This window comes from Parambassis ranga, chromosome 1 (assembly GCF_900634625.1).
Source record: "Parambassis ranga chromosome 1, fParRan2.1, whole genome shotgun sequence".
NCBI lineage: Eukaryota > Metazoa > Chordata > Actinopteri > Ambassidae > Parambassis > Parambassis ranga.
In genome coordinates, this window is record NC_041022.1 from 14,243,546 (window position 1) to 14,255,637 (window position 12,092).

Consider the following 12,092-nt stretch of genomic DNA (forward strand, 5'->3'; position numbering starts at 1 on the left):
TCTGACTTGGTGGCCACTGGACCCCAACCACAGATTAACCCTGACCTGAGCAGGGATCTGACATCACCTTATCATTGACCTGACCACAGCTGCCATAATTTTTATTTCAACAGAGAAAACAACATGCTTTATGCAAATAAGGGCCCAATGAATGACACAATAAGGTGGAGGACACTGCTTCCTAGTATACCCCCATGGAGCTTACAGTGCAGCCAACTTGCAAAAAAAAATATTACACACACAAATGTGAGAATCCTTTTATTAAACACAATTTTAAGTGGAAGTGGTCAGCAGTAACAAACACAGTTCAGTGTGAAATGTCAGTTAAGTGGTGACTGACTTTTTTCCTTAAAGCTGAACTTGAAGATATTTGACAGAACAGTGTTTTGCTTTCATTGAATTATGTCAGGGGCTGATTAGTTCCACTGATAAGCATCCTACAATACAAATATATTTACAGTACAAAACATTTACAGTTTCACTTCCCTTAGAACAGAAAAAGTAGGAGTAAGTATTGTGAAATCTTCAAAGAATTATCTGTAATGCAACATATCATCCCTGTTACAGACACCAGTTCAGGCCGTTAAGAGGCAGTGCAGTGTAAAGCTGTGACCTCAGCAGTGGGAGGAATCACCAGGGCATGCAAGGGTTTGGACAGTCTCTTATATACGACTCCAGTCTGCCTTCAGATACTTGCATCAGAGTTGTGTAGGTAGTCAGCTGAAGGGAGAAATAAAAAGAAATATGAAAACATTTACACTGACTTAAGGTCACAATTTAAAATGGCAAACTGTCATCAAAAGGCTCACCTTATTTAACACAGGTTTGGTTGAGAGCACATCGTACATGGTCTTCAGTGAGATGTTCTAAAAAAGTGGATCAAACGTGTGGTAAAATATTACATGACTGGTCTGACAAAGCTTTATTCTGAGAGGTGTGTGTCAGCGGTACTCACTGTCTGTGTGGTGTGGTTCATACACTTCATTGCGGGAGTCCTGCGATCATCCAAGAACAGAGGCTCCTTCCAGTGGTCATAGTTTGTCTCCAGCACGTACCAGCGGCCAAGCTTCACATCAATCCTGCAGCAAAATGCACTTCAAACTTCAGTATGTGGTAAAATCAGGTGACATGACAGCAGTTCCCTATTGAGAAAGTGTCATGAGATAATCTCGAGGAAAGCAGTGTCAGTGCCCTTTGATATATTTTAGAGTTGCACTGTATTACTCAAGACCGGCTGATGCGTTTATTGAATGGTAATTTAGTCTGTGGAGTTAGAAAGCCAAAGCACACAGGATCTTAATCACTCTGGATCACTGACATTAAATCCTTTAAAACTTTGCTACAATACTCACTCCAAGACATCAATGCTGAGCAGCCTGGACCTGGTGATGATGCAGCCCTGGCCAGTACGGTTTCCTCCAAGGATGAAGTAAGCTGGAGCGAGCAGCTTGGTCTGTGCCAGGCGACTTTTGGCTTCCTCATAGCTGGTGGAGATAAAAGACGACTCATTGCTGCACAAAAACATTCTGACTTGAAGGCATGAAGAGGCCATATTAACCTAGAAACCCTGAACTCCCACTTTGTTTGTTTTTTATGTCAAAGCTTTAACGCTATATGACTATAGCACCATAGCTGAATTCATTCAGGCATTTCATTTTTAGATAAGCTTAAAAAACGCAGTGCTCTGGAGCAAAGGTTTAGTTTAACCACAAGGTTTTACCTATAAATGCATTTTGTACCAAATATAAAAACACCAGCAAAGTCTTTGTTTTCTTTATCTTCTCTGTTTCACTGCATATTTACTGCCTCCACACATTTCATTATGCTGCTGTCCAGGTGCTGCTGGTCATCAGTGGTTCACAGTGTACCTTTTAAATGTAAAAAGAAATAATGGATACCTGTTAGCATTTTCAAGGACTGAGCGAGTGAGGAAGCTCATCCACATCCCATCTCTTTGTCCCAAGATCCACTCCAGGATTCCTGCATGTGGACAGAATAAAATGGTGACAAATGGTCATTAAAACATTTATAATGTGTGTACAAGCTGATAAAGACTCACCAATGTATCCACCATTCAGGCTGAAGCGTTCATTCATAGTCAGAGTGAAAATGTGCTGAAACAGGAAGTAAGAAAATCTATTTCAAAAGCCTTCACTCACTTTGAATAATGTTTTATGCTGACTGAGTCATGGCATGAAATGACTTACAGGCTTGATGCCGGTCAGCATGCCAACATATCCAGCAAAGTTAGTGGACTTGAAGATGGTCTGGTTGCTCCGTTTGAAGTCCAGATTGACCACTAGAGGTTTCAGCTTCTCACTAATGATCCAGGACTTGTTTTTCACATCCCAGCTATGAAGAGGCAGAGTTGTTTTATTTTAAAACAAACCACAGCCAAGACTTAATATAAATGTAAGGCTTATAAACTTTTCTTACCCGAGAAACAAGCCGAAGTCAAGATTTCTGCCATGAATGAGGTTACCTGTAGAAGCAAAGTCATTTCACTGTTTAAAACAGACTCTGTATTGATTCTAAACTATATCCTCTCTACTCACCCTTATCGTCTTCTGCAACAATTGATGTGCACACAGTGAAGACCTCGTAGAAGATGTTAAACAAGACGACTTCACCTTTGTTACAAAAACCAAGAAAGCAATGAGGAAAGGCCTTCTTTAACTGGACAGTTAGGTGCAGTATGTCATTGATTTATTTACCAAGAGGAATCCCAGAAACCTCTGCAATCCCTTTGATTTCATCTTTGAAAGGGTTTGGGAGCGTGTCCACTACTAGAGGCTACAAAACATTACAAAAAGTACTGCAGTCATTAAACACATCCTGATGACCACAAAATACACTCAAAGCAAAAATGAGACTCACCAGTGAGATATCAACCAGCTCTATCAGCCTGCCACTGGGCACGAAAGCATCAGCCAAGTCTTTGATGGCTTGGATCATGTTGACCAGCTGATAAGAAGAAGATCACAAGGGTTAAAAAGAGAGAATTCTTGGAAGAGAATTAAAAAAATGTTCAAATGAAGGAATTACATCAGTTTTTTTGTTGGTAATTAGAGCCGTCCATCTCTTGGTAGGTGGTAAATCAAGGTCCACCGTGTACCAACTGACAGCTCCTCTGAACCTGATCAGAAAGAGGAAAGGCATGTTTGGCTGCTTTTCTTTTCCTCCTCTCACCTATAATGCATTTTGGGTGGAATGCTCACATGACACAGGCCAAATAATTAACTAATGAATGAAACAAAACATGTGGACAAATGTGCAAAATATGACACGTTTAGTGGAATGGGGAGAAAATACAACAAGATCACTACCATGTAAAACAAGCTCTGGTTTATTTCTTGTCGTTGCTGGGTCTCTACAATGCAGATGTATGGTTGCAGTTCCAAACAAACACTAAATATTCAAAGCAATGTGCGAATAATGACATTAGGTTGCAGGTCTCAGGTATCACTGACGTTGTTCAACTGCATTACTGCCTTTAACATTTCCAGACGAACATCACTTACGTGGGGCCGTTTGGTGGATACATATCTGTGCGACATTCCTCTGTATACTGTAAATAAATGACAGAACAAACAGTAAATCTAGGTTGAAGGATCATGACACATCAATTCAACTCCATGCAGCTGCTAAACAACACGTCCGAGCTTTGACTGAATAAAATGTAACACACGAAGCTTACCGGCGGTATAAACTGAGTCGATGTGAAGGAAAATAAAGCCGCAAAAATAAGAAAAACCCAGTGACCCATTTTTGGACGCTTTCACTCAAACAGTCCGCCCTGCGTCGGTTTGTTGTTACATGAAGTTTAGTGCGGAAGTTGCGACTGTTTACCTCGTGACGGCGAGCTCACTTCTACTCACGAGAGGGGAAACCGGAAACGGATAAAAGAACATTTAAACGAATTCTGTCTTAATTATCACAGAATAAAACCGCATGTTTGTCCATCATTACAAAAAATAACAACTCCTTTACTGTTTCTCATATAGCGACAGCTTATGACTGTTCTATGGAACACAAGTAACATAACACCCCTTAGTGTCAGGCCAGTGGTTGTTTCCATGCGGAACCGAAATAAGACAAGAACGTTCATGTGGTTGTTTGGTTTTATTTCCTCATGTGACACATGCTCTTTCTATTTAAATAGTGTCCAATATGTTTGTTAACCACCGCTTAGCTCCACTGAGTATCTTTACATTTGGTTTACTATCAGTTATCAACCGCTCACATAGTTTTTAGCCACAGTATGGACAAATAAAGGAAAGATGGAAGATAAAGAAGCAAACTTCCCTGTGCACACGTGTGTGGCCAAGCATTCCAAGGAGATTATTTTCATTTATTCATTTTGTCACATCTTGAATAAGTTTCTCCGTGTATGTGCTTTGTCAGCCTTCCTAGTTATTTGTAGACCTTTGTGAACTGTATTTTATGTACTTGTACTCTTTCCTGGTGATTTTAAGCCCACTGAACTCCTGGACCAATCAGTAATCCATTAAGAATAAACACCCCATACAGAGGGTAAACTCTTTATGTTTACTCTTTGTCTCCTTTATCCTTTAAAGGACATTTATCTGTCATACACTCATTGCAAACAGCAGCAATGTCTCAGACTCCCAGAAAAAAATAAACCACACATTCTGATCACTCTGTTCATATGTATCTTACTGACCATTTGATAAATATACATACAACATTAAGTTCTTTAAGAAAAACAGTGCATTGCTTTTACTTACTCTTGAGTAAACTCTAAAGTGAGTTTAGAGTTAATCATTTACATTGTAGAGGCCGCTGAGTCACCAGAAATACAGCAAAAGAAGTGAACAAGCAAATCTCATTTGACTGTCATATGTTTATTCAAAATAATAATAAAAAAATGTAAAAGTAATTGTATAGACCATAACAATGACGAAAACTGAGATTTTAAAAACAGAAAGAAAATCACGCCATTTTAAAAAGGCGGGCAGTGATCCAGTGTCCTCATTTGCAGTACCTGTCTGCTTTCATTTTGCTTCTCCTGCAACAAAAAAACAGACAAAACATTTAGTGTTGGTGGAATATCAGTTCAATCATTATCAATCTAACAACAAAGGAAACAAACTGTGACTTTTTCTTAATTTCTGTATAATTTTACTACAGCTGATGGTGCAGTTTTGTTTGATGCTTCTAGGATAATATGAATAATATATTAATTCTATTGTATGTTTATAAGTAGAACCATTTGAAGAGGCAGTTCTTCAGAAGCATTTGGAAATCAAACATCAGTTTTTATCAGAACCTATGTTAAAAAATGAATCACTGGAAGTGAGTGAATAAGCATTTAGTGCACAAAGTGAATCTGAAAATCTGAAAGCCAGTATGTATTTGTTCAACAGAGTACAATAGAAAGCCAATAAAATGGCTGATGTTTGATTTCCAATAAATACACACACAGCCTTTAATTAAATTCAGTAAAATCCAGTTCTAATTTGAGGGCATTCTTTCAAGTAAAAAAAACTTCATTGGCGACTTGAATTAAATAACTTGTATAACTGTTCTTGTGAGAATAAAACAGGCCTAATGGATATTAAAAAAACTTCAAGCATTTGACAATAAATACATAATGAGCTTAATTTTCACACCTGTCAAGCAAAGCTTCATGAAACTTTCCATCCGTTCTGGCCTTCTTCAATTTGGTAGAGTCTTCCTCATTTACCCTGAGCCGCCTATCTTGGAAACTCTGGAACTTCTTCCTGTAGTTCATGCAGAAAAATAATGAGGTGGTTATAAAACGATAAGCAAAGGATGACTTGCTGCCCAATTCAAAAACACACACACAAAATGTCAGGAGCTAAAAACATTCACAATGTATCGCCTAAAGAGTATTTAATGCTGACAATGGCAGCAAAATGCTGATGGGCTAAAGCTACCAGCTGCCACAGCATACAGTGCTGTTACTGTTGAATTAAGGAAACTTAAGCAGAGGCTTTTATTACAAAGACAGTTAGCCTAAAGCTTTTAGAAAGGTAGAACTGCTCGAGTAAACATGGTATGAATAATATAAAGTCATAGGAACCACTTCAAGTAATCCCTTATTTTAATAATTTATTTAAATATCTTGCAAAACAGTGCAATAAACATCGCAGGCACGCTATCAGAGCCTTCTTTGATATTTAGTTTCTTTTTGCTCTGCCTGTGTTTTATGGTTCCTGAGCTCCACTCCATCCTGAAAGGCATTCAGACACTAAACACTACATCAAGGCACAGGCTCAAGGGCAGCCATTATCAACATGTCAGCATGATGAGTCCATTTCCTCAGCATTCATTTAAAACCAATAATAGAGAGGGAACACAAACCAAAGCATGCCACGCAAAAAAAAAAGCTTCAGACATATTGCCTGGAACTTAATAGGCCACCGACAGGCCGTATATAAAACACTTGCAGCATCAGAAGCTAAAATGTGGTGTTGCCTGTTTTCTCATCACAGCCTAACAGCAGAGCATCAATTGCACCTTTCAGGCATGGGATTGATGAGGCGGATGCTTAAAAGGTGTTATCTTATGTCTAGGAATCTGATTTTGTTGTCAAATCTTGTCGCTGCAAAGCGACACAATTTGAGAACAAAGTGCTTTAGCAGTAATTTTAAAAAAAGGCTGCAAGGTGTCCTGATCAAACTATGAAGTTGTTCTGAAACACAGAATTATAACAATTACATTGAAGCAACATCATAGCTCAGCAAGCCTGTGCTGAGTTAAAAACTACATTTAGTTAGTTTTGGAAACATCATATTGCTGTGTGATGTAAAAATCAGTACAACTTGTTGTTGGACTTGGTAACACTTTTTTCAATATTTTAGGGATATTACAGGGGTTTAGTACAAGTAAAAGGGACTTTTCCATTTATGGTCATGTTGTGTGTGGCTGTGTTCCTAATCATTTAATCACGTCGAGGCCTCACTGAGTTTAAAATCTTCTTTAAACTGACTCGGCCCTCCTGGTGAAAGAACCAGTGATTGGCTTAAACTGCACATTAAATACACAAAAAGTCTGTCGAGCAGGGAATAACAGACAGTTAATTATAACATTATATGCAGACAGAATCCAACATAGGCTTCTTTTGTTTATTTCTTACTGGGCAGCTTGTGTATTAAATGAGCGATATAGTTATAAACAGTGGAGGCTACGTACACATAATTGACCTCACAGGACTTCACGTTGCCCCTGTCCTCATCTGCAAGGTCATCTTTGCGCTTGACCTCTCTTTCTGTGCTTGTTCGGATCTGCTCATCATTGGAAAAGAAGAAAAAAAAAACAGAAAGAGAGAGAGGTTGTGTATTAAATACCAATCCTTTGAACTGCCTGAAGTGAGGTCACAAAAACTTCCCCACTTCCATCTCACCAGACAGGTCCCCACAGAGACTGCATGCTTAAACAAAATCAAAGGATTAACATGCAACCTTGTGAAAGAACACAATTTACACATCACCTTCACCATCTCGCCATCCCCCGCTGCCTTGCTCTTGGCCACAATGTCCCCACTGTCACTGTAGCAGATGAAACAACTATTTGCTGCCAGAAGAGCCATTTTGCCCTGAGGCAGAAAGAACACAGAAAGAACACAGAGGAGGAGGCAGTAGATTAGATAGAATTGCTGTGGGATTGGTTGTTGTGTCAGGCATGAAAGGTTGCCTGATATTTGATGTAAAATAGTCTCAAGGTTGGGCCAAGCAGGTTGTTTATGGTTTCAACACAGCATCAAGGCAAACAGTGATAAGGCAGATGCCTTTTGCATGAAGAATAAGTTGTTCATGGCTACAGATGAATGTTCTCTGTCATGGGCTCTCTCTCATCTGCTATAATATGGAGGACAGCGGCAAAAAAATAGTCTTTTTTAAGTGGCAGAGGTGCAAAATAGGAGTTATTTAATTCAAACGGGTTGTTAAAATTACAGTAGATGTAAAAAAAAAATAGTGATAGGCATAGAAACCAAAAATGATTTACCCTGTTCTAACACTATTAGCTAAGTATTGCTGATTTGCATTTACCTAAAACAAAAGCAATTTAACTTTTCTGTTAAACTGTTCCAATCCTTTTATGGTCTATAAAATCCCACAATATTCCTAAAGCTACAACCAAATTATTATTTATTATCATCACTAGTTGGTAATTTAATAGTAGTTATATGGAGTATACTATATACTGATTTCTTGCATTTATATTAAGTTATATCAGTTTTCCTATATTTATATAACGTGATACCTTTGTTGATATTTGTGTCCCCCTGAGAAACTGCAATGTGTATCATATATACAGGGACGAGGAGATAATAAACCAAAACAACACATCAAATTCTCTGAATGAATCAACACAATTGGTCTGATCTCCACTGAGGTTGGATAATTGTATTTGAGGAAAGGTAATATTTAAGCTTTGTGTCAACTACATAGATATGTCCAGTGGTGAATATAAATATCACTTCTGCATGGTATTATTGAGCATAGATTAGCAGAAGAAATATTATAGATTTACTCACGTCTTGAAAAACTGGTTCCCATTGTTCCCTGGCACCAATGGCATCAGAGCGTCCCACTACCACACCGTCAGAGTTGACACCCAGGTACTTTCCATATCCAGACTTAAATGCTAGCCTGCACCAGAGAAAATACTAAAATAATCCCTCAGAGAGGATAAGCTTGTATTCAGAAAAGATTGATTTTCCTAAGAGAAGGGCTATAGGAAAGACTTGATAACGTCAATGTATAATTCCAAGATCTAACACCAAAATCATTGCTCCACTGATAGTGGGAGCAAATCCTTTCTTTGAGTTGTACACTTGTACTACAGACAATAGAGACAGATCTTTAATATAAAACGTAGAAATAGGGTAATAAATTCATAGGTGAAAGATTCAAATCCAATGTGCAGTTTGTCTTCATATACTCACCGTGTGTCTGAGAGCTTGATGGCTGTAAACTGTTCTGGAGGGTCTGGTCCTTCATCATCTGACACAGATTTTACTATTGTTAGTGCTGCAATTCAAAATGTTGTAGCTTCTTTTGTTTTAAAGTTTTTAACCCAATGTCACTTTTTTGAGGAATTTGAAAGTTTATTAGTGCTATCTCTTCACCCTATTTACCATTGCAAAAGAAGGAACTGCTCTGGGGTGCCCTGTGTAACTTATTGTAAAAAAAAAAAAAATATTACTCATGCAAACATGACCTGTAGCCATGTACTAGAAAGTGTTCTTTCTGTTTTTCAAAGAAAAAATACACAAAGAACAGTAAAAAAGTTGTAGACAGCAATTAAAATGCGCATAACATTAAGTGTATCCATTAATATTTTAGTTAGGCATTCCTCTAAGTGATAATGCAAACCCCTCTGGCCATGCTGAGCTGTTTTGATCTGGGTATAGTTTACCAGCACTGATAAAAAAATATATTGTGTTTTTTATTTATTATAAGTTCTCCTGAGGTCCTCACAATTTCATAAAACTTTAACCTGCCTGTCATCAGGCCACTTCCTGACCTTTACCATAAATCAAATCTTTGAGGTTTTTGCGGTTCCACACACGGGCCACCCAGTCAAAGAAGTGCCCATTCTGTGATGCTAATGAATAAAAGTATTAAGAAAGCTGAGGTAAAATGTGACATTTGCTGCTTTTCAAAAGGTTGATTATCTTTGGAATATGTCAAACTGTGACCCTCCTGAGTCTGTGTGAAAGAACATTGACATGTTTTTGTTGACCTGCCGGTGAAGATTTTTGCAGCTTTTTAAAAGGCTGCAGCTTCCACAGTGGGCTATCTGTCAAATAAGATCCAGTAAAAAGGGGAAAATCTCTAATCTTATTTTCTATACTGCTAGTTTGTGTCTTCTTTCATCTTTTAGAAATCTGGGAATGTGCATGCAAAGGGTGATGGCCTACAAAGGGAATTGGGATGTTTAAATCTCCCAGCTGTTTTAAACGCTTCTAACTAAATGTGCGTTGAATTAATTGTTAGAAGTCTCTTTCCCAGGCAGACTGTTTCAGAGAGTTCCATTAGAAGTGCCTTAAGGCAAATAAGTGAAAACTCAGAGGGCTAGATTTGTCCTTCTCCTCAACTCAGCCCCTGCTCAGCCTTTTCAGCTTGCTTTAAGGAATGACAGCATCATCCTTTCACAACACCTGCAGTACATGCAATATCAAAATAATGTTCTTCAATGTAACATTACTGTGGCATACTTGGATTCCAACCAACACAAAACAATGTACAATGCCATCAACCAAAAAGAAAGGTATTAAAAAGCTGCATGAAGCATAAAGCTCATAAAGTATTTAATATTTTCTAATTGTGAAGTAACTCCAGTCTCGCCTCTTACCGTTGTGTGGTGCACCTATTGTGAAGAGCCCAGTATCCAGTGCATGGATGTAGGAGTTGTTCTGCATCTCTATGGCAACTGTTCCTGTAATTTCCCCAAAGGCACTAACAGCCCACCAACCGCCTAGTGAGCAGAAAGACACATGACAGAAATGAAATAGTGTATGGCTCCTTTGTGTGCCTAAAAGCTACAATAAGATGTTCTATTGCCATCTTTATGTGACTCTACAGACAACACACATACCAACTATATCGAGTTTTCCCCCATCATCTGTGGCTTTTCTCTTCCTATCTGTGTTCTTCTTTTTTCTGTGGAAAACAAAGGACATTATTCTACTTTTAAGAACAATTACTTTTGACAACATGCCAAATCATGTTTTACACTGCATTATCTATGACTACATGCAAACAATGCAATTAATGATAAATGCAGAAATGTCTTTAAAATATTTTTTATCTCAAAATTAGGGAATGACAGCTCTATTCCACTTCACTTACTTATTTAATTAAAGGTAACAGTACTCAGTATTATTTCTTCATGTTACAGCTCGTCTCCCCTGAATGATGTCTTTTGTTTGATGAAGATCTACACATTGTATGTCCACACAAGTATTTCACATCTGAATAACTTTTAATCTGGTTCTGATTATTCAACATTGACTGGATTTCGAAAAGAGGTGGGAGATTGTGTTCACAAGTTTCATAAACTGAACAGTGGTTCTACTGAATGTTTTATTTTTTTAAAATGTGATCTGAACTAAATATTTATATCTTTTAATCAAACTCTACATAGTGAATGTGTCAGATTGGTTGTTTGTATGAATGCTAAAGTTACTTTAGGACAAAGAAAAGTGACGTTTCACGTGTAATTTTCTATCACTGTGTTGATAGACAGTTAATTAAACGCAACACACAGGATAAAAACACAACAAGTCTTTTAGTTGTAAGGCAACGTTGTAGCACGCTATTCACAACACCGACGTTTTAGCCTAGCCTAGCATTTTAGCTAAACATCGCAGTGAAATCCAAACAGTTCGCAGCGAGTAATAGTGCACAGCTGTCACGTGTTGATAGTATTAAAGCACATGAATATTTACCCTTTCTTTTGACCTTTCAAGACCAGTTTGGTAGATTTTACATTTGAATATTCAGCCATTTCTTCGCCGTACCTTACTATTTAATACAACGAGCAGTAAACACTGACTGTTTCCGATTTCGACCACTACGGTGGCCGCGGAGGTACAGTTAGGTCTGTGCGAAACGCGTTTGAATAAACGAGTGAATAAACCAAGACAATGTATAAAGTATTATGTTCTCAGAGAACAATGATAAACTTAACACTCATGTACCTTTTTTGCTGCGGTTCAGACAGATAAACAGTTATTATTAGCCCCTCTCTGGAAGTGTCATTCTTTTTCAAAAATGAGCAGCCTCAATATGATAATATATTATAATGTTTAGCCTTAAACACTTATGAGACCATCATGACAAAGTAAAAAAAAAATAAGTTAAAATTTAGTTTCAAGAACCACCAAGAAGACCCTCAAAACAGTGGAAACTGACTGTGCCAGGCTCCAAGCTGTTATCACATATGACTTTGTTATTTTAAAGTGTTTTTTAGAGCTAGAGCTAACAACAAGATATTTACCTCTGTCATTCACATTACATCGAACAAACCTTGGCCTTCTTCAGTCACCTTAATCAGAACAGCTCATAAATCAACAGTCGTTTTACATATTTCTGGAT

At 37.9% G+C, this 12,092-nt stretch overlaps 2 protein-coding genes across 2 annotated transcripts; both read right to left on the reverse strand.

Moving 5' to 3' along the window:
- Positions 1 to 245: 245 nt before the first annotated feature.
- On the reverse strand, positions 246 to 3,855 carry asah1b (N-acylsphingosine amidohydrolase (acid ceramidase) 1b). Its single transcript, XM_028403785.1, has 14 exons — positions 3,698 to 3,855; positions 3,522 to 3,568; positions 3,046 to 3,136; positions 2,878 to 2,964; positions 2,715 to 2,793; positions 2,556 to 2,630; positions 2,437 to 2,482; positions 2,208 to 2,352; positions 2,060 to 2,114; positions 1,899 to 1,980; positions 1,353 to 1,484; positions 956 to 1,079; positions 810 to 866; positions 246 to 720 (listed from the first exon to the last, which is right to left on the reverse strand). The coding sequence occupies exons 1-14, from the start codon at positions 3,764 to 3,766 to the stop codon at positions 631 to 633; spliced, it is 1,179 nt and encodes a 392-aa protein (XP_028259586.1). The 5' UTR covers positions 3,767 to 3,855; the 3' UTR covers positions 246 to 630.
- A 989-nt stretch (positions 3,856 to 4,844) lies between these two features.
- frg1 (FSHD region gene 1) lies at positions 4,845 to 11,576 on the reverse strand. The gene is made up of 9 exons (XM_028403687.1): positions 11,444 to 11,576; positions 10,591 to 10,655; positions 10,348 to 10,470; positions 8,936 to 8,993; positions 8,525 to 8,639; positions 7,478 to 7,582; positions 7,180 to 7,271; positions 5,634 to 5,744; positions 4,845 to 5,029 (listed from the first exon to the last, which is right to left on the reverse strand). The coding sequence occupies exons 1-9, from the start codon at positions 11,500 to 11,502 to the stop codon at positions 4,993 to 4,995; spliced, it is 765 nt and encodes a 254-aa protein (XP_028259488.1). The 5' UTR covers positions 11,503 to 11,576; the 3' UTR covers positions 4,845 to 4,992.
- Positions 11,577 to 12,092: the final 516 nt, after the last annotated feature.